The 24,984-nt window shown below is 47.0% G+C and overlaps 1 protein-coding gene across 4 annotated transcripts in view; it reads left to right on the top strand.

The window, feature by feature from the left end:
- dpf3 (double PHD fingers 3) overlaps positions 1 to 24,984 on the top strand; it is a 175,360-nt gene that overhangs the window by 147,415 nt on the left and 2,961 nt on the right. For 3 of the 4 annotated variants that reach the window (XR_004413033.1, XR_004413034.1, XR_004413037.1), the window contains 2 exons: positions 10,020 to 10,101; positions 11,836 to 13,310. Coding sequence is in view for 1 of the 4 variants with exons in the window: in XM_033026623.1 (XP_032882514.1) it covers positions 10,020 to 10,101; positions 11,836 to 11,906 (153 nt within the window). In the remaining 3 variants the exon portion in view is untranslated. Of the gene's footprint in view, positions 1 to 10,019; positions 10,102 to 11,835; positions 13,353 to 24,984 lie in introns of those variants that run through there. The other variant, XM_033026623.1, reaches the window with a different exon arrangement.

Below are 24,984 nucleotides of genomic sequence, written 5' to 3' on the forward strand. Positions count from 1 at the left end.
ATATTCATACTACTGGGATGTAAGCTGCCCAAGCGAAATATGAGATACTGTTCCTCCCATTTGCGCTGGGCCTCACTCTGACAATGGAGGAGTGCCAGAGGATATTCGATTCCTCTTTATAACAAGAGGAATCGAATATCGGAGCAAAGAGGTCCTTTTGCAGTTGTACAGAGCCCTAGTGAGACCACACCTGGAGTATTGTGTGCAGTTTTGGTCCCATAATTTGAGGAAGGACATTCTTGCTATTGAGGGAATGCAGCGTAGGTTTACAAGGTTAATTCCCGGAATGGCGGGACTGTCATATGCTGAGAGAATGTAGCAGCTGGGCTTGTACACTCTGGAGTTTAGAAGAATGAGAGGGGATCTCATTGAAACACATAAGATTGTTAAGTGCTTGGACACACTAGAGGCAGGAAACATGTTCCCGATGTTGGGGGAGTCCAGAACCAGGGGCCACAGTTTAAGAATAAGGAGTAAGCCATTTAGAACGGAGCCGAGGAAACACTTTTTCGCACAGGGAGTGGTGAGTCTGTGGAATTCTCTGCCTCGGAGGGCGGTGGAGGCAGGTTCTCTGGATGCTTTCAGGAGAGAGCTAGATAGGGCTCTTAAAAATAGCGGAGTCAGGGGATATGGGGAGAAGGCAGGAACGGGGGACTGATTGTGGATGATCAGCCATGATCACATTGAATGGCGGTGCTGGCTCGAAGGGCCAAATGGCCTACTCCTGCACCTATTGTCTATTGTCTATTGCCAGGACGGAAAGGTCAGTGTGAGAATGGGAAGGGGAATTAAAGTGTTTGGCAAGCAGGACTTATCCCAACCCTGGGGCTTCCTTGGATAGTCTCTCTTTAGAGTGCAGCCGAATATCACTTGTCACTGTAGCGTAGGTCCGCCAAAGGACAGATACTTTCTCTTTATATCTCATGCATGCTCTAGAGATGGATGCTGGCTCGTACAATCCATAACAATGGTTGGGTGAGAGGACTAAGTGTAATTTATTCAAGTCTGCTGAGGATACGTGTAGGAAAGAACTGCAGATGCTGGTTTACACCGAAGGAAGACACAAAATGCTGGAGTAACTCAGCGGGACAGGCAGCACCTCTGGAGAGAAGGAATGGGTGACGTTTCGGGTCGGGTGGAGACCCTTCTTCAGACTGAGGTTCAGGGGAGAGGGAGACCTTACCTTGTTTGGTGCTAGTGTGAAGATGATACAGAGAGGTTCAGGAGGATATGGGCTGGACAACAAAAACATAGCATTTAGAATACGTGTGGAAAATAATGTGAGTTCTGTTGGGCAAATGAGTTGAGGAATGGTTTAATGCAGAGAAGTGCGAGGTGTTGCATTTCGGAAGTCAAATCAGAGCAGGACCCTGGGGAATATTGTAGAACAGAGAGATCTAGGAGTACAGGTACTGTACATACTTACTTACTTACTGCCTATTATGCCTCCTGGCATGTAGTGCAGCAACGAAGGTCCTCCACCCAGTAGTGTTGATTCCTTCAGTTGCTGTTTCCGTACCATATTTGTTTTGCGAGACAGGGTTGTTAGCCCAGTGCTCAACCTCCAACCTGGAGGACCAGTGGATCGCTCTTCATCTCGCCTCTACCCTTCCACCTGTCCAGCATGGGAGACCCTAACAGGAGACGAATCTCCCGCTGGCATAGCTCTAGTGGTCACTGAGACACACAAGCTCCCCGACCATGACAAGGTTGCAATCCAACAGGGAGAGGTACTGTACATGAGTCACGGGTAGTCTTCACCGTTCAGGGTATTGGGTATAGAAGTTGGGACATTATGTTAAAGATGTACAAGACATTGGTGAGGCCACATTTGGAGTATTGTGTTCAGCGTTGGCCCACCTGCTAGAGGAAGGATGCCTTTAAGCTAGAAAGAGTGCAGAGAAGATTCACAAGGATGCTGCCAGGACTCGGGGGCCTGAGCTGTTGGGGGGTTTGGGCAGGTTAGAACTTTATTCCTTGGAGCCCAGGAAGCTGAGGAGTGACCTCATTGAGGTGCATAAAATGGTGCGAGGATTAGCTAGGGTCTTTTACCCAGGGTAGGGGTGTCAAAAACCAGGGGACATAGTTTTAACTGAGAGGAGCAAGATTTAATTTGAACCTGACAGGCAATTCAGGGGAATATGGAACGAGCTGCGAGAGGAGGCAGTTGAGACAGGTGCTAGAAAAGATACTTGGACAGCTACATGGATAGGAAAGGTTTAGTGGGACATGGGTCTAACGCAGACAAATGGGACCAGCTGAGATGATGTGTCTTGGTCGCCATGGGCCAAAGGGCCTGTTTCCATGTTGTGTGTTTGGACTTTAACTCCTCCAGATTCTATCCTTCATCCCGACACTAGGGGGCAATCTACAGTTGTCGATCTACCTGCCAACACACAAGCCTTTGGGATGTGGGTGGAAACCAGAGCTCCAGGGGGAATCGGACACGGTCAAGGGTGAGATGTGAATACTCCACACAGACAGCACCAGAGGTCAGGAGCAAACCGGAGTCTCTGGAGCTGCATGGTAATGATACCACCTCTAACTCTTAGACTCTGAACCCTGACTCTAGACTCCTCAGCTGAAGAATCATCCACCCCATATCTACTGCGCTGAAATAAAAGATACAAAATGCTGGAGTAACTCAGAGAGTCAGGCAGCATCTCTGGAGAACATGCCGTTTCAGGTTGGGACCCTTCCTCAGACCATTCGGCCCAGCTGATGAAAGCCAATGTACCAAATGTCTTCTTTATCACCCTATCTCCCTGTGACACCGCTTTCAGGGAACTCTGTACCTGTACTCCGAGATCCCTCTGCTCTACAACACTCCGAATGGGATATTGGGACTGAAGATGGGTCCCAACCTGAAAAGTCACCTATGCATTTTCTCCAGAGATGCTAACTGACCCATTGTGTTACTTTATGTCCAGAATCTTGTGTCTTTTTAGTGAACCAGCATGTAATGGCAGTTTCTATACCTTCTCAAAGTCCAACTTCGATAGCCATTACTTCTCGGGAACATGATGGAGCTATAGTTTACGCACTCACCGAACTATTATGATAGGAAAAACAAATCCTCCAGATGTTGCTTCTTCATTAATTGGTCTTTATTGAAGTAATACATAACAAAGAAATAACTCATAACTTTCCGTTCTCAATAGCTGTTGCATTTGTGGCATAAACATCATATAAGAGTGTGGCGTCTCGAGTCTCGTGAGATCGTGAGATCGTGAGCGTGGAAAAAACAGTTGGCTTTCACATCCCTCGAGACAGACTAAAACTCAAATCAATGAGTCTGCGCTAGTCTCCTCCAAAGTAGACACATCTCTCTACGTATACCATCCCACCCACAAAAGTACAGACAGATGAAATAAAAATATTAGACATGGCTATAATATACGGACTTAAGCTTAATGGCTCCTACACAGCATCTGAAGTTCGACAGATGGACATAAAGTGCCTGAGTAACTCAATGGGTAAAGCAGTATCTTTGGAGAAAAGGAATAGGTGACATTTCGGATCGAGACCCTTCATCAGACTGAGCCAGGGAGGGGGACACTGAAGGTACGGGAATATCGATCATTCAGAAAAGGTCGATCCCACAATGGCCCATTGTTGGCTGGAGGCGAGGTGATAACGAAGGGATACAAACGGTGACATTAGCAAGGGGGAGGGACAGAGAGGGAGTGAGAGAGAGAGAGAACACAAGGGTTACTTGAAGTTTGAGAAGTCAATCTTCATGCCACTGGGTTGTGAGCTGCCCAAGCGAAATATGATGCAGTTCCTCCAATTTGTGCTGGGCCTCACACTGACAGTGGAGGAGGCCCAGGACAGAAAGGTCAGTGTGGGAGTGGGTTTGGGAGTTAAAGTGTTTTGCAACTGATGTTCCTTGTTTCTACATTCTACTGTGTAAACCTCTTCTACATCAAACACACCGACTCAGAAACAGGTCTGGTGAATCCTTTCTGCATTCTCTCCATGGCAAGAACATCCTTCTTCAGATAAGAAGTGCAAAATTGTAACTCAATCATGCCTAGGGATCCATGTAGACATCCCTGAAGGGCAGTCAGTAAGGTGCATGGTGAGTTGACCTTTACTGCATTAAAGGCCTCACAACAATCATGAGGGTGTATAAAACAATGAGGGGTAGAGATATGTTGTGTAGGAAGGAACCGCAGATGCTGGTTTAAACCGAATGCAGACACAAAATGCTGGAGTAACTGATTTGAGGGAGGACATCCTTGTGATTGAGGCAGTGCAGCGTAGGTTCACGAGATTGGTCCCTGGGATGGCGGGACTGTCATATGAGGAAAGATTGAAAAGACTAGGCTTGTATTCACTGGAGTTTAGAAGGATGAGGGGGATCTTATAGAAACATATAAAATTATGAAAGGATATTTAAACTAGATGCAGGAAAAATGTTCCCAATGTTGGGCGAGTCCAGAACCAGGGGCCACAGTTTTAGAATAAAGGGGAGGCCATTTAAGACTGAGGTGAGAAAAAAACTTTTTCACCCAGAGAGTTGTGAATTTGTGGAATTCCCTGCCACAGAGGGCAGTGGAGGCCAAGTCACTGGATGGATTTAAGAGAGAGTTAGATAGAGCTCTAGGGGCTAGTGGAATCAAGGGATATGGGGAGAAGGCAGGCACGGGTTATTGATTGGGGACGATCAGCCATGATCACAATGAATGGCGGTGCTGGCTCGAAGGGCCGAATGGCCTCCTGCACCTATTTTCTATGTAACTCAGCGGGACAGGCAGCATCTCTGGAGAGAAGGAATGGGTGGCGTTTCGGGTCGAGACCCTTCAGACTCAAGAAGAAGTCAGTCTGAAGAAGGGTCTCGACCCGAAACGTCACCCATTCCTTCTCACCAGGGATGCTGCCTGTCCCGCTGAGTTACTCCAGCATTTTGTGTCTAGCATAGATAAGGTGAATGGTCAGAGTTTTTTGTCAAGGGGAAGGGGAGTCTAAAACTAGAGGGCATAAATATACGATGAGAGGAGAAAGATTTTAAGGGACCTAAGGAGCAATCATATTGCACAGAGGGTGGTTTCGTTTTTGGTTTAGTTTAGAGATACTGCACGCAAATAGGACTACCTTGGTTAGGCACCTTGGTCAGTGTGGCCGTGGGCCAAATGGCTTGTTTCCACATTGTAAAACACTGCCTCATACAGTGCTTTGGTGAGATTATACCTGTGCTATTATGTGCGGTTCCATTCTTATCTAAAGAAGGTTAGAGGCTTATGCAGACTGGTTGCCAGGGCCACAGTTTTGTCTGTGAGGAGTCATTTGGCAGAAGAATGGGAGGTGACCTCATTCAAAGGTGCACCATTTTTAGTTTAGTTTAGTTTAGAGATACAGCACGGGAACAGGCCCTTCGGCCCATCGAGTCCGCACCGACCAGCGATACCCGCACATTAACACTATCCTACACACACTGGGGACAATTTACACTTATACCAAGCCAATTAACCTACAAACCTTTGGAGTGTGGGAGGAAACTGGAGCACCCAAAGAAAACCCACGAGATCACGGGGAGAACGTACAAACTCTGTACAGACAGCACCCGTAGTCGGGATCGAACCCGGGTCTCTGGTGCTGCAAGCGCTGTAAAACATTCAGTACTGAGACTCAAAGAAATGTCAACACTAGGACGGTGAATCTTTGGAATTCTCCACAGGGAATTGTGGAGGCTCAGTCGCTGAGTTTGTTCAAGTCAGAGGTCAATATATTTTTGGATGTCAAGGGAGGTGTGCTGTGATCGCTGAATGGCAGAACACAAGGGGCTGAATGGCCTGGGAGTCTGAAGAAGGGTCTCGACCTGAAATGCCACGTATTCTTATTCTCCAGAGATGCTGCCTGACCCGCTGAGTTACTCCAGCTTCTTGTGTCTGCCTTCGGGCTGAATAGTCTGCTCGACTTCCTCTTTCTTACGTGCTTGTGTGGTGATACCAAAGGCTAGTGGGCATAGCTTTATAGTGAGAGGGGCAAAGTTGAAAGGAGACGCTTGGAACAATGATGTTGTGGCCATTGCGGAAACGTAGTTGCAGGGGGGCTCAATGTTCTGGGGTTTCGATGTTTCAGATGTGATCGGGAGGGAGGCCAAATAGGTGGAGGAGTTGTGCTACTGGTCAGGGTGACGATCACAGCAGAACTCAGAGAGGACATACTGGACAGAACTCAGAGAGGACATTATTGTCACGTGTACCGAGGTAAAGTGAAAAGCTTTTGTTGCGTGCTAACCAGTCAGCAGAAAGACAATGCATGATCACAATCGAGCCATTGCCAGTGTTTAGATACACGTAAAGAGAATAACGTTTGGTGCAAGGTAAAGTCCGATCCTTGATAGTCCGAGGGTCACCAAAGATAGTACTTCAGAACTGTTCTCCAGTTGAATGGGTGCAGCGTAGAAATAAGGAAGGTGCAAGCACTCAAATGAGATTGTACTAAAGATGCCCAATATCAAGCAGGAGATAGAGGAACAGAAGTGTAGACAGATTACTGAAAGTTACCAGAGCAACAGAGTTGTCTCTGTGGTTGATTTTAACTTTCCCAATGATGACTGGGATTTTCTCAGTGCCAAAGGCTTAGATGGGGCCGAATATGTGAGGTGTATCTGAAAGGGTTCCTTGAAACAGTATGTGGATAGTCCAAATGCGTAGGAAGGAAGTGCAGATGCTGGTTTAAACTGAAAATAGACTCAAAAAGCTGGAGTAACTCAGCGGGTCACGCAGCATCTCTGTAGGAAAGGAATAGGTGACGTTTCGGGTCGAGACCCTTCTCCAAACTGAAGAAGGGTCTCGACCTGAAACGTCACCTATTCCTTTTCTCCAGAGATGCTGTCTGACCCTTTTGTTGGGAAATGAGCCTGGCCAGATGACTGGTGCATCAGTGGAAGAGCATTTTGAGGATAGTGATCACAGCTCTTTTAAATTTTAAGATTGGTTTGAATAGGGAGAAGACTAAACCTTGTGGGAAAATGCTAAATTGGAGTAAAGGCAAACTCCAATTTTATGAGGCAGGAGCTCGGGAGGGTACATTCAGAGCGACTGTTATTGGGTAAGTCCACATGTAGGAGTGCGAAGGACGGCAACGTAAAGCTATCTTGGATGACCAAAGTGACTGTACATTCAGTCTAAAAGAAAAAGGAAGTGCATGTAAGATTTAATAGGATGGAATCAGACAGGGTCTTTGAGGAATATAAAGAAAGGAGGAAAAAACTCCTGTAAACAATTAGAAGGGCCAAAAGGGGCCACAATATTTCTTTGATGAGTCGGATTAAATAAAATCCCAAAGCTTTTTATAACTATATTTAAAACGGGAAGATGACCAGGGAGAAGGCAAGACCGCTCAGGATAAAGGAGGGAATTTGTGCATATAAGATGGGGACAAGATATTAAACAAGTACTTTGGGTGGAAATCGCTTTTAAAACATGGGGGGGGGGGGGGGGCCCTAACATATAGGACAGAGGTCAGCAACCTACGGCCGTAGGCCGAAATCATCCGGCCCGCAGGCGGTTTTTTTCAATAAGTTTTCGCAACCGGGGAACTGCAGCCAGTCCCGGGGCCCGCAGGCGACCTGGGCGCTTCAGCTAGACCTACCATCTGACCTGGGCATTACAGCCAGTCCCGGGGCAGGCGAGCTGACTTGGGCATTACAGTTAGTCCCGGGTGGTTTTGCTGCAACATGTTTCACAATTAACATGGGGGTGGGGGGATTGTCCCCCACCTCTCAAAACATGGGGAGACAGGCCCACCCACACCCCCCCCCCCCACCCAGGATTTCCGCCCATGGGTTTTCACTAGGGATAAGGACATGCAGGATAGTGAGATTAGTGTGGAGGACATTATGAGATTAAGAAGGAGAAGCTATTGGGGCTCTTGAAGAGTATAAAGGTGGATATATCCCCAGGACCTGATGGGATTTATCCCAGGTTATTGAGAGGGGCAAGAGAGGAGATTGTGGGAGCCTTGCCAAATATCCTCATGTCTTCCCTAGCTACAGGTGAGGTCCTGGGAGACTGGAGAGGAGTGAATGTTGTTCCTTTATTTAAGAAAGGATGTAGAGAGAATCCAAGGAATTGTAGGCTGGTGAGCCTCACATCAGTGGCAGGGAAACTATTGGAGAGGATTCTTCTGGATAGGATTTACTCCCATTTGGAAGAGAAAGGTTTAATGAGGGACAGTCAGCATGGCTTTGTACTTTCAGGTTGTGTCTTATTAACTTGATCATGTTTAGTTTAGTTTAGGTTAGAGATACAGCGTGGAAACAGGCCCTTTGGCCTACCGGCTCCATGCCAACCAGCGATCCCCACATATTAACACTATCCGACACACACATACCTACATACCTGCACATCTTTGGAGTGTGGGAGGAAACCAAATATCTCGGAGAAAACCCATGCGGTCACGGGGAGAACGTACAAACTCCGTACAGACAGCACCCGTAGTCGGGATCGAACCAGGGTCTCCAGCGCTGCAAACGCTGTAAGGCAGCAACTCTACCGCTGCACCACCATGCCGCCCTTATTGTTTGAGGGGGTGATGAAGATGATCAAAGAGGCTCGGGAGGTGGATGTTGTCTACATGGATTTTAGTGAGGCATTGAATAATGGTGATCATGGCATTTGATGGTAGGCCTATCCAGAAGATTAAGATGCATGCGATTAATAGTGACATGGTCGTCTGGATTTAGAACAGGTTTACTGATAGAAGACAGAGGGTTGTGGTGGAAGGACAATATTCAGGCTGGAGGTCTGTGACCAGTGGAGTTCCACAGGACGTTTGCTGGGACCTCTGCTGTTTGTGATATATATAAATGACTTGGACGTCAACATAGATGTGTTGGATAGTGTTGGTTAGTAAGTTTGCAGATGACGCCAAGATTGCTAGGGCCGGGGAAGGCCGACAAAATATGATGAGATGAGGTGCTGCCGGAAGTTGATACCATATTGTTTGATGGGCTTTTAAACAGGCACGTGGATATGCAGGGAATGGAGGGATATGGATCACGAGCAGGTAGATGAGATTAGCTTATAGAGTTTATTATATATATAATATATATTAGTTTATATAGGCCTGATGTTCAGCACTGACATCGTTGGCCGAAGGGACTGTTCCTGTGCAATACTGTTCAATGTTCAACACACTGTGACAAAACTAGTGAACATCAAATAAAGTCAAGTCAAGTCAATTTTATTTCTATAGCACATTTAAATACAACTCTCATTGACCGAAGTGTTTTACATCAGTGCAGGTACTAACGTGCTGCATACAACGGTACATAGATCTAACAATACATACATAAATACATACACACAGCACCCGTAGTCGGGATCAGAGGACCTCAAGAAATGCTTGTGAGTAGAAATAGGTTGTAAGTCTAGACTTAAATGAGTTGTTGGAGGGGGCAGTTCTGATAAGAAGAGGGATGCTGTTCCACAGTCCGGGTGCTGCAACCACAAAAGTGCGGTCACCCCTGAGTTTATGCCTGGACCGTGGGATAGTCAGCAGCCCGAAGTCGGTGACCTGGAGGTAGAGTGGTGGGTTAGCAGATTTTTGATATAGGTGGGGGCAAGCCCGTTAAGGGCTTTGTATACATAATTGAGGAGCTTGAAATTGATTCTATACCGTTCTGAGAGGCCAGTGGAGAGAGGTCAGAATCGGGGGGGATGTGGTCCCTTTTACGGGTGCCCGTCAGAAGTCTCGCTGCGGCGTTTTGGACCAATTGCAGGCGGGACAGGGATGATTGGGTATAGGTTGTGTCATAGATTGAAAATGACTTGCTCATTCAGTGTGCACTTTCAAATTATTTTTCATTTCATCCATGCTGCAGCCATCTTTGTAGTTTTTCCTGCCTTCTCCTTACAGACAGGTGCCGCACCACATTACACTGTGAATAACTGTCTCCTACAGAGCAGATAGTATTTTGTCCCAACCGTCAGCAGAGACAGTTTTGAAGATGACTACCTCGATGGCTTCTGGGTGCTTTTGTAAACGGAACTCTCTTTCTTTTCTAGGACCAGTTGTTGTTTTGTGATGATTGTGACCGTGGTTATCATATGTACTGTCTAAAGCCACCGATGGTTCAGCCACCTGAAGGTACAGTACCCACATCACACGGATACCTATTGTGTTGTTTATTTGAGACTTCTTGAAGCATGTTGTCACTACCTTGTGTTTGTCTTAGTTCAATGTTCTCACCCACCTCCTGAAAAACTCAATCAAGATCATAACACAAGCTGCCACATACAAAGCTATGCCGACTGTCCCTAAATAACCCAGTTTCTTCCAGATGTTAGTAGATCCTATCCTGAAGAATCCTCGCCAGTAGCTTCCCCACCACTGATGCGAGGGTCAACAGCCGTTAATTTCCTTGATTATCTCAACTCCCCTTCTTGAACATAGGAACACCAACTCTCCAGGTCTCCGGGACCTTGCCTGTGGCTAGAGAAGATGCAAAGATCTTCGTCACGGCCCCTGCAATCTTCTCTCTTGCCTCCCTCAATAACGGGATAGACTCCGCCAGGACCTGGGGATTTATTCACCTTAATGTTCTCCAAGAAGACCAACACAACCTCCTACTAATCTCAAGCTGCTCTATTAGTAGTCCCTGTCCTGATCTTACTGTTCTCCATTGTCCTTTTGTATTTAACCTTTGAAGACTTCATTAAGCATCAAAAGTATTGACATGTAATAGATTGAGCAAATGTTGCCATTTCAGAATTACAAATGAAAGTTTTCAAAACTAGAACATTCAAAATAGTTATGTACTTCAACACTGCAGCAACATTTTCCTTAAGCTTAACCCAAACTTTTGCATTGGCGATCAAAATAAAGGGCCTGTCCCACTTAGACGACCTAATCCACGAGTTTAGAAGACCCTGGACAAGTTGAATAAATGTCAAGGTCGCGTTGACTTGCCGAAGTAAAAGACCTCCTATGACCTCCTACGACTTTGTCCACGGCCTCCCACGACTATGTCTACGACCTCTTACGATCCCCCTCGACCTCAGTCTTCCACACCTAAGACCAACTACGACTAGCTATGAGTGGAAAATGATCACATGATAAAATTATGTCATGTTTGCATTTTTTTTTCTCGGGTCAGTTACCGACCTACGACTACCTACGACAACCATCATGACCTACTACGACCTACCTATGAGTAAAAAGTGTGCATTTTTTCCAAGCCGACCTTTTTTTACTCGTGGACATTTTTTATCAGGCTGGAAAAAACGCCGCGACCGACTTGAGGCCACGAGTACGCGGAGACCACTCACGAGCATGAGGAAGAGTTACAAAGACCTCCTACGACCTCGTGGTGACCATGCTGCGAGTATTTCAAGGGCAAACTCGGCAGAGGTCACCAATTAGGTCGTGAAAGTGGGACAGGGGCTTAACATGGCCGTCTTGTATTAGTTACAGATACAAGGCTTACTGCGATTAAATTTAACATTGTTTGATAATCTGCATTAGACCGCAACTTAAAGCTGTGAATTATAAATGACTACAAAATAAATGCTTTCTATAATATTAGATTCTATTGCAACATCTATTACAGGATCTTTGTATAGGCCCTGGTATGTCCTTCTCCTTGGTAGGCTTGTCAAGCTATTTCTAGAGAGGTCGATGGTGCTATTGCCAGTCAGGGAAAAGGGGAGAGAGAATTCAAAGCTGCAAAATGAAATGAGCGGAAGATAGAAAGGTTAAGACATGCGATGACGCCTTTGGCGCGAGGTTGAATTAATGGAAGGGTTTCAGAATGATCTGTAATTACTGAGAAATGTGGTGGGATTCTGTCCTTGTAAACATTGCGTTCTTTCTCGCCTGCAGGAAGCTGGAGCTGTCACTTGTGCCTGGAGCAGCTGAAGGAGAAGGCTTCTGCCTGGCAAAGCAAGCCCTAGTTCAGTCTCGTCAACTTTTTTATATTTTTTTAAGATCAGTTTGATTTGAATGCATGCGGTCAGGATTTGCACTTTCAGGCGAAAATGCAGACTTTTTTTCACAAAATGTGTAACAAAGCAAAGTGTTACTGCATTTAGCTTGTGGCTCAATATTGCAGGCATATTGATCAATGTGATCACCCTGTATGTATGTGTTGCAGCCAGTGATTTGCAGTGTCACCCCTCTGCTAAATGTGGCTGTGGTAACAGTTCAACATATTTTATCATTCAGATCACAGGTTCCTGACACATTCTCTTGACAAAATCACACAGAGGCCCATGGTTTCAGACGTTAATAAGTAGATTTGCCTTTAGTGTTCCTAAACTAGGGGACTTAAATATTCGGAGTTATCATATATTCTGAGGTTGTGGACTTACAGGAGGATTGAAAAAGCATATTACATGCAAATGTTAACTTGTTTCAAACTAGAATGCCCTATTAAAACAAAATCGTAACAGATCTCTCATGGGACCTTTCCACATGGAACTTTACCCCGATTGCACTCTGAGCTCTGGTGAGTCTCATGCAACGATCTGAGACCGCTCTAAGATCCTTGGTCTCAGGTGTCAATGACCCCAGGGAGTGCAACCAAACAGCCAATTATCAATGCTGGTTTAAAATTAAACATTGCAAAAAAATAAATAACAGCCAGAGCTAATTAAACTCTAAAGGCTCACATTTCAACAGTATTAGTGCATTTTACAAATAGCTATTATGAACGTAGGAACATTGGCGAGGTTATTTCATTGGCTTGTTTCCTGTTTACGTTTCTATCTAAGTATTGTGTGCGGAGAATAATTGCTTCAGAGACTCTCATCAATGCAGAACGCAGGATCTACTCAGTCCTGCCATTTTGCTGCTGCATTCCTACGTAATTTCACACAAGTTCCAAAATAAGATGCCAGAATATACTGGGATGAGTTGAAAGAAAATTCCATTATATTAGACTTTGGTGGAAAAAATCAATGCCATTGTGGTTATTGTGTGATGTTAATAACTAAGCATATTAGCATGCCAGTATCAGTATTTAATAGAGCTCACCAGACTTAATACCACTGTAGAGATTGTCTGTGCTTAAATCTGTTTATAGTTCAGATCTTCAAGGTAGTCTTTTAACGTATTTTCTTGTAGCTGAGAATTATTGTGATATGCTTAAGGCTACAGTGTCAGAGAGTTGGAGCGACGTGTTACGCCAAACGCCACCAACCTTTCTTAGTAACCGTTCAGCGGCAGTATTTTGAGTAACAAGGGGTGTGAGGGGGTTGTTACCTGACAATATTTATCCTTTTAGCCAACATAATTGAAGCACATGATCTGTTTTGTGCCATCTTCATTAATATAGACAAATAGACAATAGACAATAGGTGCAGGAGGAGGCCACTCGGCCCTTCGAGCCAGCACCGCCATTCAATGTGATCATGGCTGATCATCCACAATCAGTACCCCGTTCCTGCCTTCTCCCCATATCCCCTGACTCCGCTATCTTTAAGAGCCCTATCTAGCTCTCTCTTGAATGTATCCAGAGAACCGGCCTCCACCACCCTCTGAGGCAGATAATTACACAGACTCACAACTCTCTGGGAGAAAAAGTGTTTCCTTATCTCCGTTCTAAATGGCTTACTCCTTATTCTTAAGCTATGGCCCCTGGTTCTGGACTCCCCCATTACTCAGCATATTTCTGAGTTACATCTGCAGCCCCCCAGCAGATCACAGGCTGAGAGCACTTTGGGGCACTGAGATCGCGAAAGATGCTACAAAAAGCGAAAGCACGCTCAGTTTTGCGTTTACTTATTTCTGTATTTGCCCCTACAGATTTATACAGCATTCTAGACCGAGCCAGGCAGTGAGGGTTCAAGATTTCAAGACCCTTCTTCAGACCCGAAACGTCACCTATTCCTTCTCTCCAGAGATGCTGTCTGACCCGCCGAGTTACTCCACCTTTTTGTGTCTATCTTCGGTTTCAATGGAAGATAGACATAAAATGCTGGAGTAACTCAGCGGGACAGGCAGCATCTCTGGAGAGATGGAATAGGTGACGTTTTGGGTCGAGACCCTTCTTCTGACGTTTACCAGCACCTGCAGTTCCTTCCTCCACAGGCTACACCGTTTGCCCATTTCTCCCCAACTTACCACAAGCATAGAAACATAGAAAATAGGTGCAGGAGGAGGCCATTTGGCTCTTCGAGCCAGCACCACCATTCATTGTGATCATGGCTGATCGTCCCCAATCAATAACCCGTGCCTGCTTTCTCCTTCTTCTTCCTCATGCTAAATGTATCACACTCTACCCCCACTGGGGAAAGGATTAGATCATTTAATCCAGAAATGTGGCAGTTACCTTTTGGCCGTGGTGTGACTGACTTGTGCACGCTGACTGTTCTTGCAGGTAAGGGGAGGTTTGGTTTAACTGCTGAGGCTTTTCCATCACCAAACACTTTAACCCCCCCCCCCCCCCTTCCCATTCCCACACTGACCTTTCTGTCCTGGGCCTCCTCCATTGTCAGAGTGAGGCCCAACACAAATTGGAGGAACACCACCTCATATTTCGCTTGGGAAGCTTACATCCCAGCGGTATGAATATTGATTCCTTTAACTTCAAGTAACCCCTGCATTCCCACTCTCTCCATCCCTCTCCCACCCAAATCATACCAGCTTCAAAGTCGTCTTGTTGAGTCTCATTGTCTGTAACTGGTTTTCACCTAGAACACAGCTAACTATGGCCTGTTTCCTTTATCATCATTACATTTTTGCATATCTTTCATTCATTTGTTCTATATATCTCTCTATATCTCCATCTATATCTCTAGTTTTCCTTTCCCCAGACTCTCAGTCTGAAGAAGGGTCTTGACCCGAAATGTCACCCATTCCTTTTCTCCCGAGATGCTGCCTGTCCCGCTGAGTTACTCCAGCATTTTGTGTCTATCTTCAGTTCCTTCCTACACACCTCTTCCACCAGCCCGAGCCTTTGCTCCCAACACCAACTGCCTCCACCCACACCTGCCTGCTCAAGCCTCACATTGCAGCCAGATCTCCTGTCGCTGCCGCGCTCCCACACATGGTGGCAGAGTGGTGGAGCTACAGCCTTACAGCGCTGGAGACCCGGGTTCGATCCCGACTACGGGTGCTGTCTGTACAGAGTTTGTACGTTCTCCCCGTGACCTGCGTGGGTTTTCTCCGAGATCTTCGGTTTCCTCCCACACTCCAAAGACGTGCAGGTTTGTAGGTTAATTGGCTTGGTGCATGTGTAAATTGTCCCTGGTGTGTAGGATAGTGTCAGTGTGCGGGGGTCGCTGGTCGGAGCGGACTCGGTGGGCCGAAGTGCCTGTTTCCGCGCTGTATCTCTACACAAAACTAAACTAAATTTACATTTATCTGGGCCCTGTAATACTGGGAAACATCCGGAGCAGACTCACAGGTATAATTAAAGATGGGCCTCCGGGAACAATATCTGCAGGGGAATATTTGGCAACATCCACTCTCTACTTGAAATCCCTGGTACTGTCTTCTCTTCAGGCAATGTCGGATTGGACTGACTGCAGGCACTCCATGATCTCTTGACAATCCAATTATGTATTGATAGGTAGAAACTGGGAATTGCTGATGCTGGTTGACAAAAAAGGACACAAAGTTCAGAAGAAGGGCCCTACCCGAAATGTCACCTGTCCATGTTCTCCAGTGATGTTGCCTGACCCACAGGACATGGAACTGTACAGCAACGGAATGGGCTCTTCAGCCCACAATGCTTGTGCCAAACATGATGCCTAGCTGAACGATCTCATCTGCCTGCATATGATCCTTATCCCTCTATTCCCTGCACTTCCATGTGCTTATCGAAAGGCCTCTTAAAAGCCACTATCGCATCTGCCTCCACCACCACCCCTAGCAATGCGTAATAGGCCCCAGACTAATCCTCCATGTAAAAAACTTGCCCGCACATCTCCATTAAACATTACCCCTCTCACCTTATATCCATGCCCTCTGATGTTGGACATTCCCGCCCTGGGAAAAAGGTTCTGCCTGTCTACCCTATCTATGCCTCACAATTTTATATACCCGCTGAGTCACTCCAGCACTATGATGTATTTATGGGCTAGGCCAATCTATACAGGTCGGCCTGGGTTATGAACATCTGACATGGACACATCTACATGTTTGGGAGATGTATCGGATTATGAGAGGAATAGAGAGAGTAAATGCGAGAGTATTCAACCCAGAGTAGGGGAATCAAGAACCAGAGGACATAGGTTTAAGGTGAGGGGGAAAAGATTTAATAGGAACATGAGGGGCAGCTTTTTTACACAAAGGATGATGGGTGTATGAAACAAGCTGCAGAGGAGGTAGTTGAGGCAGGAACAAATGCAATGTTTAAAAAACAATTAGACAGGTACATGGATAGGACAGGTTTAAAGGGATATGGGGCAAACACAGTGTAGATGGGGCATGTTGGTCAGCATAGGCAAGTTGGGCTGAAGGGCCTGTTTTCATGCAGCATGACTATATGAGCAGGCTCCCAAAATATCATTCAATTGAAAAGTGGGACATATAGAATAGCACATATAGAAGTCCGTTCTCTCTGCATTTTGGGTCATTGTTATTGCTGATCTGTCTTATGTGCTTTTGATGTCATTCACTACAATGTGTCATCACCACAACAAGTTATTGTTCCGACTTATGGACAAAATGGACATCTGTAAAACTGGAAACCCACCTTACCTAGGGAAGGCCTGTATGTAAGTCCAAAACTTGTCCCTGTTAATAAACGCTGTCAGGTTCCTTGGGTTCATCTTGCCTGCTCTTTCCAACCAAGACTGAAAACTGTAAGGTGGACCAATCATGATTGTCTGAAGAAGGGTCTCGACCCATTCCTACTCTCCAGCGATGCTGCCTGTCCCGCTGAGGTACTCCAGCATTTTGTGTCTATCTTGATTCATGAGATCTCTGTTTCCACGACAAGGTAACTTAAATCGTAGGAAATTACAATGGATTGCTTTAGAGTGTCTCATTGAATATACACGTTCACATATGGGTTATTGATATGGGACGATCAGCCATGATCACAATGAATGGCGGTGCTGGCTCGAAGGGCTGAATGACCTCCTCCTGCACCTATTTTCTATGTTTCTATGTTTCTATGTTTTTAAATGTGCTGAATGATTATCGAAGGGGTCCCTCAAGGCCATTGCCCCCATCCCCACCTACCTCCCCCCTTCCTCCCACCCCATGCACACCGACGTGTCAGAGACATTGGTAGCTCACCACGCTGGGAGGAGCAGGAGGGGTTTCACTAGTGTTCCTGTGCAAAGCCACTGTTGGTTCGTGTGCTTCCTGCATCCCAAGCTTTTGATGAAAGGGTGGTTGACTCCCTCGACTCCGTCTTTTCAGGTGAGGCAGACATTCACTTGCACCTCCTCCAACCTCATCTACTGTATCCGCTGTTCCAGGTGTGGACTCCTATATAACGGCGAGACCAAGCGCAGGCTCGGCGATCGTTCCGCTGAGTCCACCTGAACCTACCTGATCTCCCGGTTGCTCAACACTTTAACTCCCCCTCCATTCCCACACTGACCTTTCTGTCCTGGGCCTCCTCCACTGTCAGAGTGAGGCCCAGCGTAAATTGAAGGAACTGCACCTCATATTTTGTTTGGGCTGCTTACACCCCAGTGGTATGAACATTGACTTCTAGTTCAAATAACCCTTGCTTTCCCTCCATCTCCACCCCCCCGACCAATCTGACTATCCCCGATTATATTTTTGTCACCTTCTTCTTGCTAACAATGAACCGTTCAACATTTTCCTTGATCTGCATCCCCTACGAGGCCTCTTTTTCACATCTTACCCTTCCACATCTCGGTGTCTCCCTCTTCCTTGACTCTCAGTCTGAAGAAGGGTCTCGACCCGAAAGGGTCTGCAGAGATGCTGCCTGTCCCGCTGAGTTACCCCAGCATTTTGGGTCTGTCTTTCATACATCAGTGATTGTTTTAGATACACCTCTGCGTTTACAACCTGCAGCCATGTTTGACAGTTTTTAGCTTTAAACAACATTAAAATGACTTTATGCTTAACATATGTGGAGCATTAGACACAATAATCCCTCAGCTTAGTGATGGCAGAATAAACTTTATATCTTATACTCAATACACAGTGTAGGTAGGTAATACTTATAAACTTCACCCTAATTAAGTAAAATTGTTGAAATGTAACGGCTCCAGCCACAGTATTCTGCCTCGGCAAAAGCAAGCGTAAAATGTTCTGGAATGTTTGTAACAGTGTATTTCAATCCAATAGTCGTATTTATTGATAGCTATTTATTATGGAACCATTTGTTTCACAATGAAACTTGTGAGGGGTGGCTTTGTTTTACTGGTGGGGAAGAGTGCGATGATTTCTGCTGCTATGTGAAGAGTTTGTGAGTCTAAAGGGCCTGTCACACTAGGCGATTTTTTTCGAGGGTCGCCAAAGAGTTTGAACAAAACAATTGTTGCGACACATGAAAAAACACCGCGCGTCAATATGTCATCACGCCGCGTCACACCACGTCACGCCGCATCACGCCACATCACACCACGTCACGCCGCATCACACCACGTCACGCCGCATCACACCACGTCACGCCGCATCACACCACGTCACGCCGCATCACACCACGTCACGCCGCATCACACCACGTCACGCCGCATCACGCCGCATCACACCACGTCACGCCGCATCACGCCGCATCACACCACGTCACGCCGCATCACACCACGTCACGCCGCATCACGCCGCATCACACCACGTCACGCCGCATCACGCCGCTTCACGCCGCATCACGCCGCATCACACCACGTCACGCCGCATCACACCGCATCACACCGCATCACACCGCATCACACCGCATCACGCCGCATCACACCGCATCACACCGCATCACACCGCATCACACCGCATCACACCACGTCACGCCGCATCACACCGCATCACACCGCATCACACCGCATCACACCGCATCACACCATGTCACACCGCATCACACCGCATCACACCGCATCACACCGCATCACACCACGTCACACCGCATCACACCTCGTCACACCGCATCACGCCGCATCACGCCGCATCACACCGCATCACACCATGTCACACCGCATCACACCGCATCACACCGCGTCACACCGCGTCACACCGCGTCACACCGCATCACACCGCATCACGCCGGGTCACGCCGCGTCACGCCGCGTCACACCGCATCACACCGCATCACACCACGTCACGCCGCGTCACACCGCATCACGCCGGGTCACGCCGCGTCACGCCGCGTCACACCGCATCACGCCGCAAATTTTTCAGTGACCGGATACATCAGTCAATGATGCCGGCATCAATTGGAACAGGCCCTTTAAGATGTGACATTCACCTTGATTGCCTGGGATCAACAGGTTTCTGAATTGAATGGTGTTCTGAGAGAGACAAGGGTCATAAGGTCATAAGGAATAAGAGTAGAATTAGGCCCTTTCAGCCCATTTAGTCTACTCCACCATTCAATCATGTCTGATCTATCTCTCCCTCCTAACCCCATTCCCCTGCCTTCTCCCCGTAACCTCTGACACTCGTACTAACAATAAAGGGGAAAGGGAACTTCCAACAAGGAAGTGTCTTTGGAATTAAGTTTGAGGGGGAAGAGTTCTTCATCAGCGGTGAAGAGTGATGTGGGGTTTTTAGGTGAGGAAGCATTGTGATACATAGATTCTTGATTGGTACGGGTGTCAGGGGTTATGGGGAGACAGCAGGAGAATGGGGTTGAGGGGGAGAGATAGATCAGCCATGATTGAATGGGCGGAGTAGATTTGATGGGCCGAATGGCCTAATTCTGCTCCTATCACTTATGAACGGAGAGCTTGGAGTGCTGACTGCCTCCTTTTCCGTGGGTTACAGAAGCACCTCATTTGCCATCGGAAAGGTTTATTGTTGGAGATTCAGCTGATTCGAGCAATTTTGCGCTTGCCCAGGATGGGGCGGCAGCCTCTACGTCCGTGCCCGGCTCCGTAGCCCCTTGTTTCTCTCTCCGCTGGCCACTCGCCCACCGTTGAGGGGGTGGGGGATAGAGAGAGAGAGAAAAAAAAATAGAGCAGTGTTGTGTTCAATAAATCACCCCAGATTCGGACAACAGAGTTTGAACAACAAGGTAATTTATCACACTACCAAACAGGGCACATAGACTCACGTATCCGTGTTACCACTCACGAGTACACGGCAGAGAGCGCCACCAGACCCTATCCTGTTGGGACTGTTCGCCACACAGTCCAAGACTGGGGCTCTCTCCTCTCTGGAAGTGCGCCGACACGGTCCTTTATGGCACGTCCTATCCATTCAGACCGTGCCATACCGCCTCCCGTGAACCAATCATTATCCCCTTGTGCGCTACGTTTCTACACTACTACCAGTAGGGGGCGCAGGTGGTCCGACAACTACTGCAGTGTTTTGCTCAGCCAATCTAGACATTCACAGTCATTGTCTGGGAACATCTACTCAAACATCTACTTGTTTTCAAAGGGGCTGGAATGCTGTGCTGCTAATTTAACCGACAACTCCATTTTAGCTGACATGGTTTGTTTGGCCCTTGTACTACAGGCGGTCACGGTGGCGCAGCGGTAGAGTTGCTGCCTTGCAGCACTTGAAGTGCCGGAGACCCGGGTTCAATCCCGGCTATGGGTGCTGTCTGTACGGTGTTTGTACGTTCTCCACCTAACCCACCACCCTGCTCCCCTGCCCTCTCTCTACAACAGTAGCTGGGTGGAGGTTAGGGTCGCCAACGTTCTCACTCCCAAATAAGGGACAAAAGGTCAAAATAAGGGACAGATTCCCAACGACAATTCGTTGACCGACTTGACCGTGGCTGGGTGAATGATGAGATGTCCCGGGTGCTGAACTGCACACAAAGCCCAGCCGGCGGGCCAGCTGAGGAGTTTTGGCCCGGGCCGCGCAACGTCGAACGCAAAGTCCGGCGCCCCGTCCAACTCATGAACCGATGATCGGCCGTGAGAAGGAGGGGTGGTGGTGTCGGCGGTAAGCGAAGGTCGGACAGCTGGCCGGGCTGCCGACCGACGGGGCCACGGGCGAGGCGCTGCTGCTGCTGCACTCCATGGGCTGCACTACGTCGGGACGGGTGAGGCAGGGCCGGATGTGGCGCTCTGACCCGACAGTCCACTCGACCCAAGTAGTAGCAGTCAAACACGGGACAAGGGCGGTCCCGTATGGGACAAACCAAGTTAGCCCAATATACGGGATGTCCCGGCTAATACGGAACAGTTAGCAATCCTAGTGGAGACAGTATAAGACGTTGGTGAGACCACACTTGGAGCACTGTGTAGAGTTCTGGTTGCACAGCTGTAGGAAGCATGTCATTAAGCTATAAAGGGTGCAGAAGAGATTCCCGGGGATTTTTACAGGGACTGGAGGGCTTGAGTTATAAGGAGAAGCTCGACAGGATGAGACTGTGTCGTAGGCTGAGGAGTGACCTTAGAGAGGTTTAGAAATGTAGAGATAGCAGCACGGTGGTGCAGCAGTAGAGTTGCTGCCTTACAGCGAATACAGCGCTGGAGACCCGGGTTCGATCCCGACTACGGGTGCTGTCTGTACGCCATTTGTACATTCTCCCCGTGACCCGCATGGGTTTCTCCGAGATCTTCAGTTTCCTCCCACACTCCAAAGACGTACAGGTTTGTACATTAATTAGCTTAGTATATGTGTAAATTGTCCTTAATGTGTGTAGGATAGTGTTAATGTGCGGGGATCGCTGGTCGGCGCGGGCTAGGTGGGCCGAAGGGCCTGTTTCCGCTCTGTATCTCGAAACTAAACTGAAAAATAAGGTGAGAAGATGTAGAGATGAGATAAAAAATGAGAGACGTAGATAAGGTGCATCTTTATCGAGAGCAAGGGATTCTGAAAGCAGAGATCGTAGGTTTAAGAGGGTGTTAGGTATATGGAGCAAGCTGCCAAAGGAAGTGGTGGAGATGCATTCAATTACAATTTACAAGACATTTGGACGTAGATTGTTAGGAAAGATTTCGAGGGGTTTGGGCCAAATGGATGTATTGAAGACAAGCTCAGGTAGGCACAGTCAACATGGATGAGTTGGGCTGATGAGTTGGCCTGTTTCCATGCTGTACAACTGACTCTATGAGACTGTGTCAGTGGTGCAGCTTGAAGCTTGGCAGTGGCCTGATGCTCTGGAACCCTCCTCCTCACCCCCACTCACCCCCACACTGCGGCATCGACTGGCTATTGAAGCCCACCTGCTTCAGCCCAGCCCAGCCCACGAGAGGGGGAGAGGTGGGCGAGGGGGCTGTGGTGGCCCCAGGTGACAGGTACTGACCACAGCTGCGGGGAGGTGATAGAGACATAGAGACATAGAGTGATAGAGTGATAGAGACAAGAGACAGAGAGTGATACAGTGTGGAAACAGGCCCTTCGACCCAACTCGCCTACACCGCCCAACATGTCCTATTTACACTAGTCTCACCTGCCCCCCGTTTGGCCCATATCCCTCGAAACCTGTCCTATCCATGTACCTGCCTAATTGTTTCTTAAATGTTGGGATAGTCCCAGCCTCAACTACCTCCTCTGGCAGCTTGTTCCATACACCCAGCACCCTTTCGTGTGAAAAAGTTACCCCTCAGATTCCTATTAAATCTTTTCCCCTTCACCTTAAACTTATGTCCTTTGGTCCTCGATTCCCCTACTCTGGGCACTCCAGCGCTCAAAGGAATAGAGTCCCAGCCTGCTCAACCTCTCCCTATAGCTCAGACCCTCGAGTCCTGGCGACATCCTCGTAAATCTTAGGTAGACAAAAATGCTGGAGAAACTCAGCGGGTGAGGCAGCATCTATGGAGCGAAGGAAATAGGTTCTCAAAAGAATTCTGAACCAGCCCAGGAGATTCTTAAGTTCTCCTCGTAAATCTTTGTACTCTTTCCAGCTTGACGACATCTGTCCTATGACATGGTGCCCAGAAATGAACACAATACTCTAAGTGTAGCCCCACCAATATCTTATATAACTGCAACATGACCTTCCAACGTCTATAGGTGGCGCTGCCCCCTGTGTGATCACTACAGTGACAGACCTGGCTCCACTCTGTGGAGTATGGGATGAGTGTACTTCACACTGCACTTTGTAAGGTTGCGGTTGGTCTCACGAGCATTTGTCCTGCACAGTAAATGCTGAAGCTGCTGTCCTGATCATTGCTGATCATTGACGCCCATTAAATAAAATTTATTATTATTATTATTACTGAAAGATGGGACAATTGTCCAGTATTTACTGCAGCTGCCTCAACAGTGAACTAACAGCATAACTTAAGGTATTTCGTTATTCTAGATTCTGTGACAAGTTTCCATTTTGTATGATTTTTTCGTAGATGAACTATTTTGTACAGTTTCACGTTTGTAACAACATACCCAAAGGAATAAAGTTGGTGGAGTTTGCGTACTTGTAGTGTTCACTTTGTTGCACCAGAGGGCGACATTTCAGCATTTTGCTTCAGTTCTAATATCCCCACAAGTTAAATTTAAGTTTATGATTCATTAATTATAATATGCACCGACTAAAATAACACAATTCTTAATTTAACTTTATGCATTGATTGATTGATTATTGATTGATTTATTGATAGATGGAATAATCGATTGATTTATTGATCGATCGATTTATTGATTTATTAATTGATTGATTGATTGATCGATTGTTTGATTGATATTGGTTGAAATACAGCAGGGGAACAGGCCCTTCTGTCCACACCGACCATCGTTCACACAACTTCTGTCATCTGACTTTCTCATCCATTCCCTACACACTAAGGACAATTTTAAAGAGACCAATTAACCTATAAACCCGCACATCTTTGGGAAGTGCGAGGGAACAGGAGCACCTGGAGGAAACCCACGCGGTCACAGGGAGAAAGTGCAAACTCCACACAGACAGTACCCGAGATCAGGATCGAACCCAGCTCTCTGGCGCTGTGAGGCAGCGGCTCTACCCACTGCGCCACTGTGCTGCACTTGTAATACAAATCTTTGTACTCTTTCCAGATTGACGATATCTGTCCTATAACATGGTTCCCAGAAATGAACACAATACTCTAAATGTGGCCCCACCAACATCTATATAACTGTAACATGACCTCCCAACTTCTATAGGTGGTGCTGCCCCCTGTGTGATCTCCTGGGCTGGGTCAGAATTCTTTTGATAAATGTTTAATTTGGAATTCAGATTTTCACTGCCAAGCATGCATGTTTTTGATAAAACCTGAAGATTCCCGGTCCTAGAACACTGATGCTATTATTAAGAAATCACATCAGCACCTCTACTTCCTGAGAAGCTTACGGAGAGTCGATACGTCAAGGAGGACTCTCTCGAACTTCTACAGGTGCACAGTAGAGAGCATGCTGACCGGCTGCATCGTGGCTTGGTTCGGCAATTTGAGCGCCCAGGAGTGGAAAAGGCGGTTAAAAGTTGTAACCACTGCCTAGTCCATCATCGGCTCTGACCTTCCTTCCATCGAGGGGATCTATAGCAGGCGCTGTCTCAAAAAGGCTGCCAGCATCATCAAGGACCCACACCATCCTGGCCACACACGCATCTCTCCGCTGCCATCAGGTAGAAGGTACAGGAGCCTGAAATCTGCAACATCCAGGTTCAGGAACAGCTTCTTCCCCACAGCCATCAGACTATTAAACACAACTTCAAACAAACTCTGAACTATAACAACCTATTGCACTTTATCTGTGTATTTATGTGTATATATATATATATATATATACATATATTCTATGGTATATGGTCACACTGGTCTGATCTGTATTTATGCCTAAAATATTATGTCAGGCTACAGCAAGCAAGTATTTCATTGTCCTATCTGGGTCACATGACAATAAACTCTCTTGACTCTTGATTCTTGACCTTCTGAGGCAGTGTCTCATGTTTGAGGAAGGATTGTTTACACTCCAGTGCTGTGGGTTCTGTGGTGGTCGATGAGAGAACCACAGACTCTCCCACACAAGTGG

Source organism: Amblyraja radiata, chromosome 9, assembly GCF_010909765.2.
Source record: "Amblyraja radiata isolate CabotCenter1 chromosome 9, sAmbRad1.1.pri, whole genome shotgun sequence".
NCBI classification, from domain to species: Eukaryota; Metazoa; Chordata; class Chondrichthyes; order Rajiformes; family Rajidae; genus Amblyraja; species Amblyraja radiata.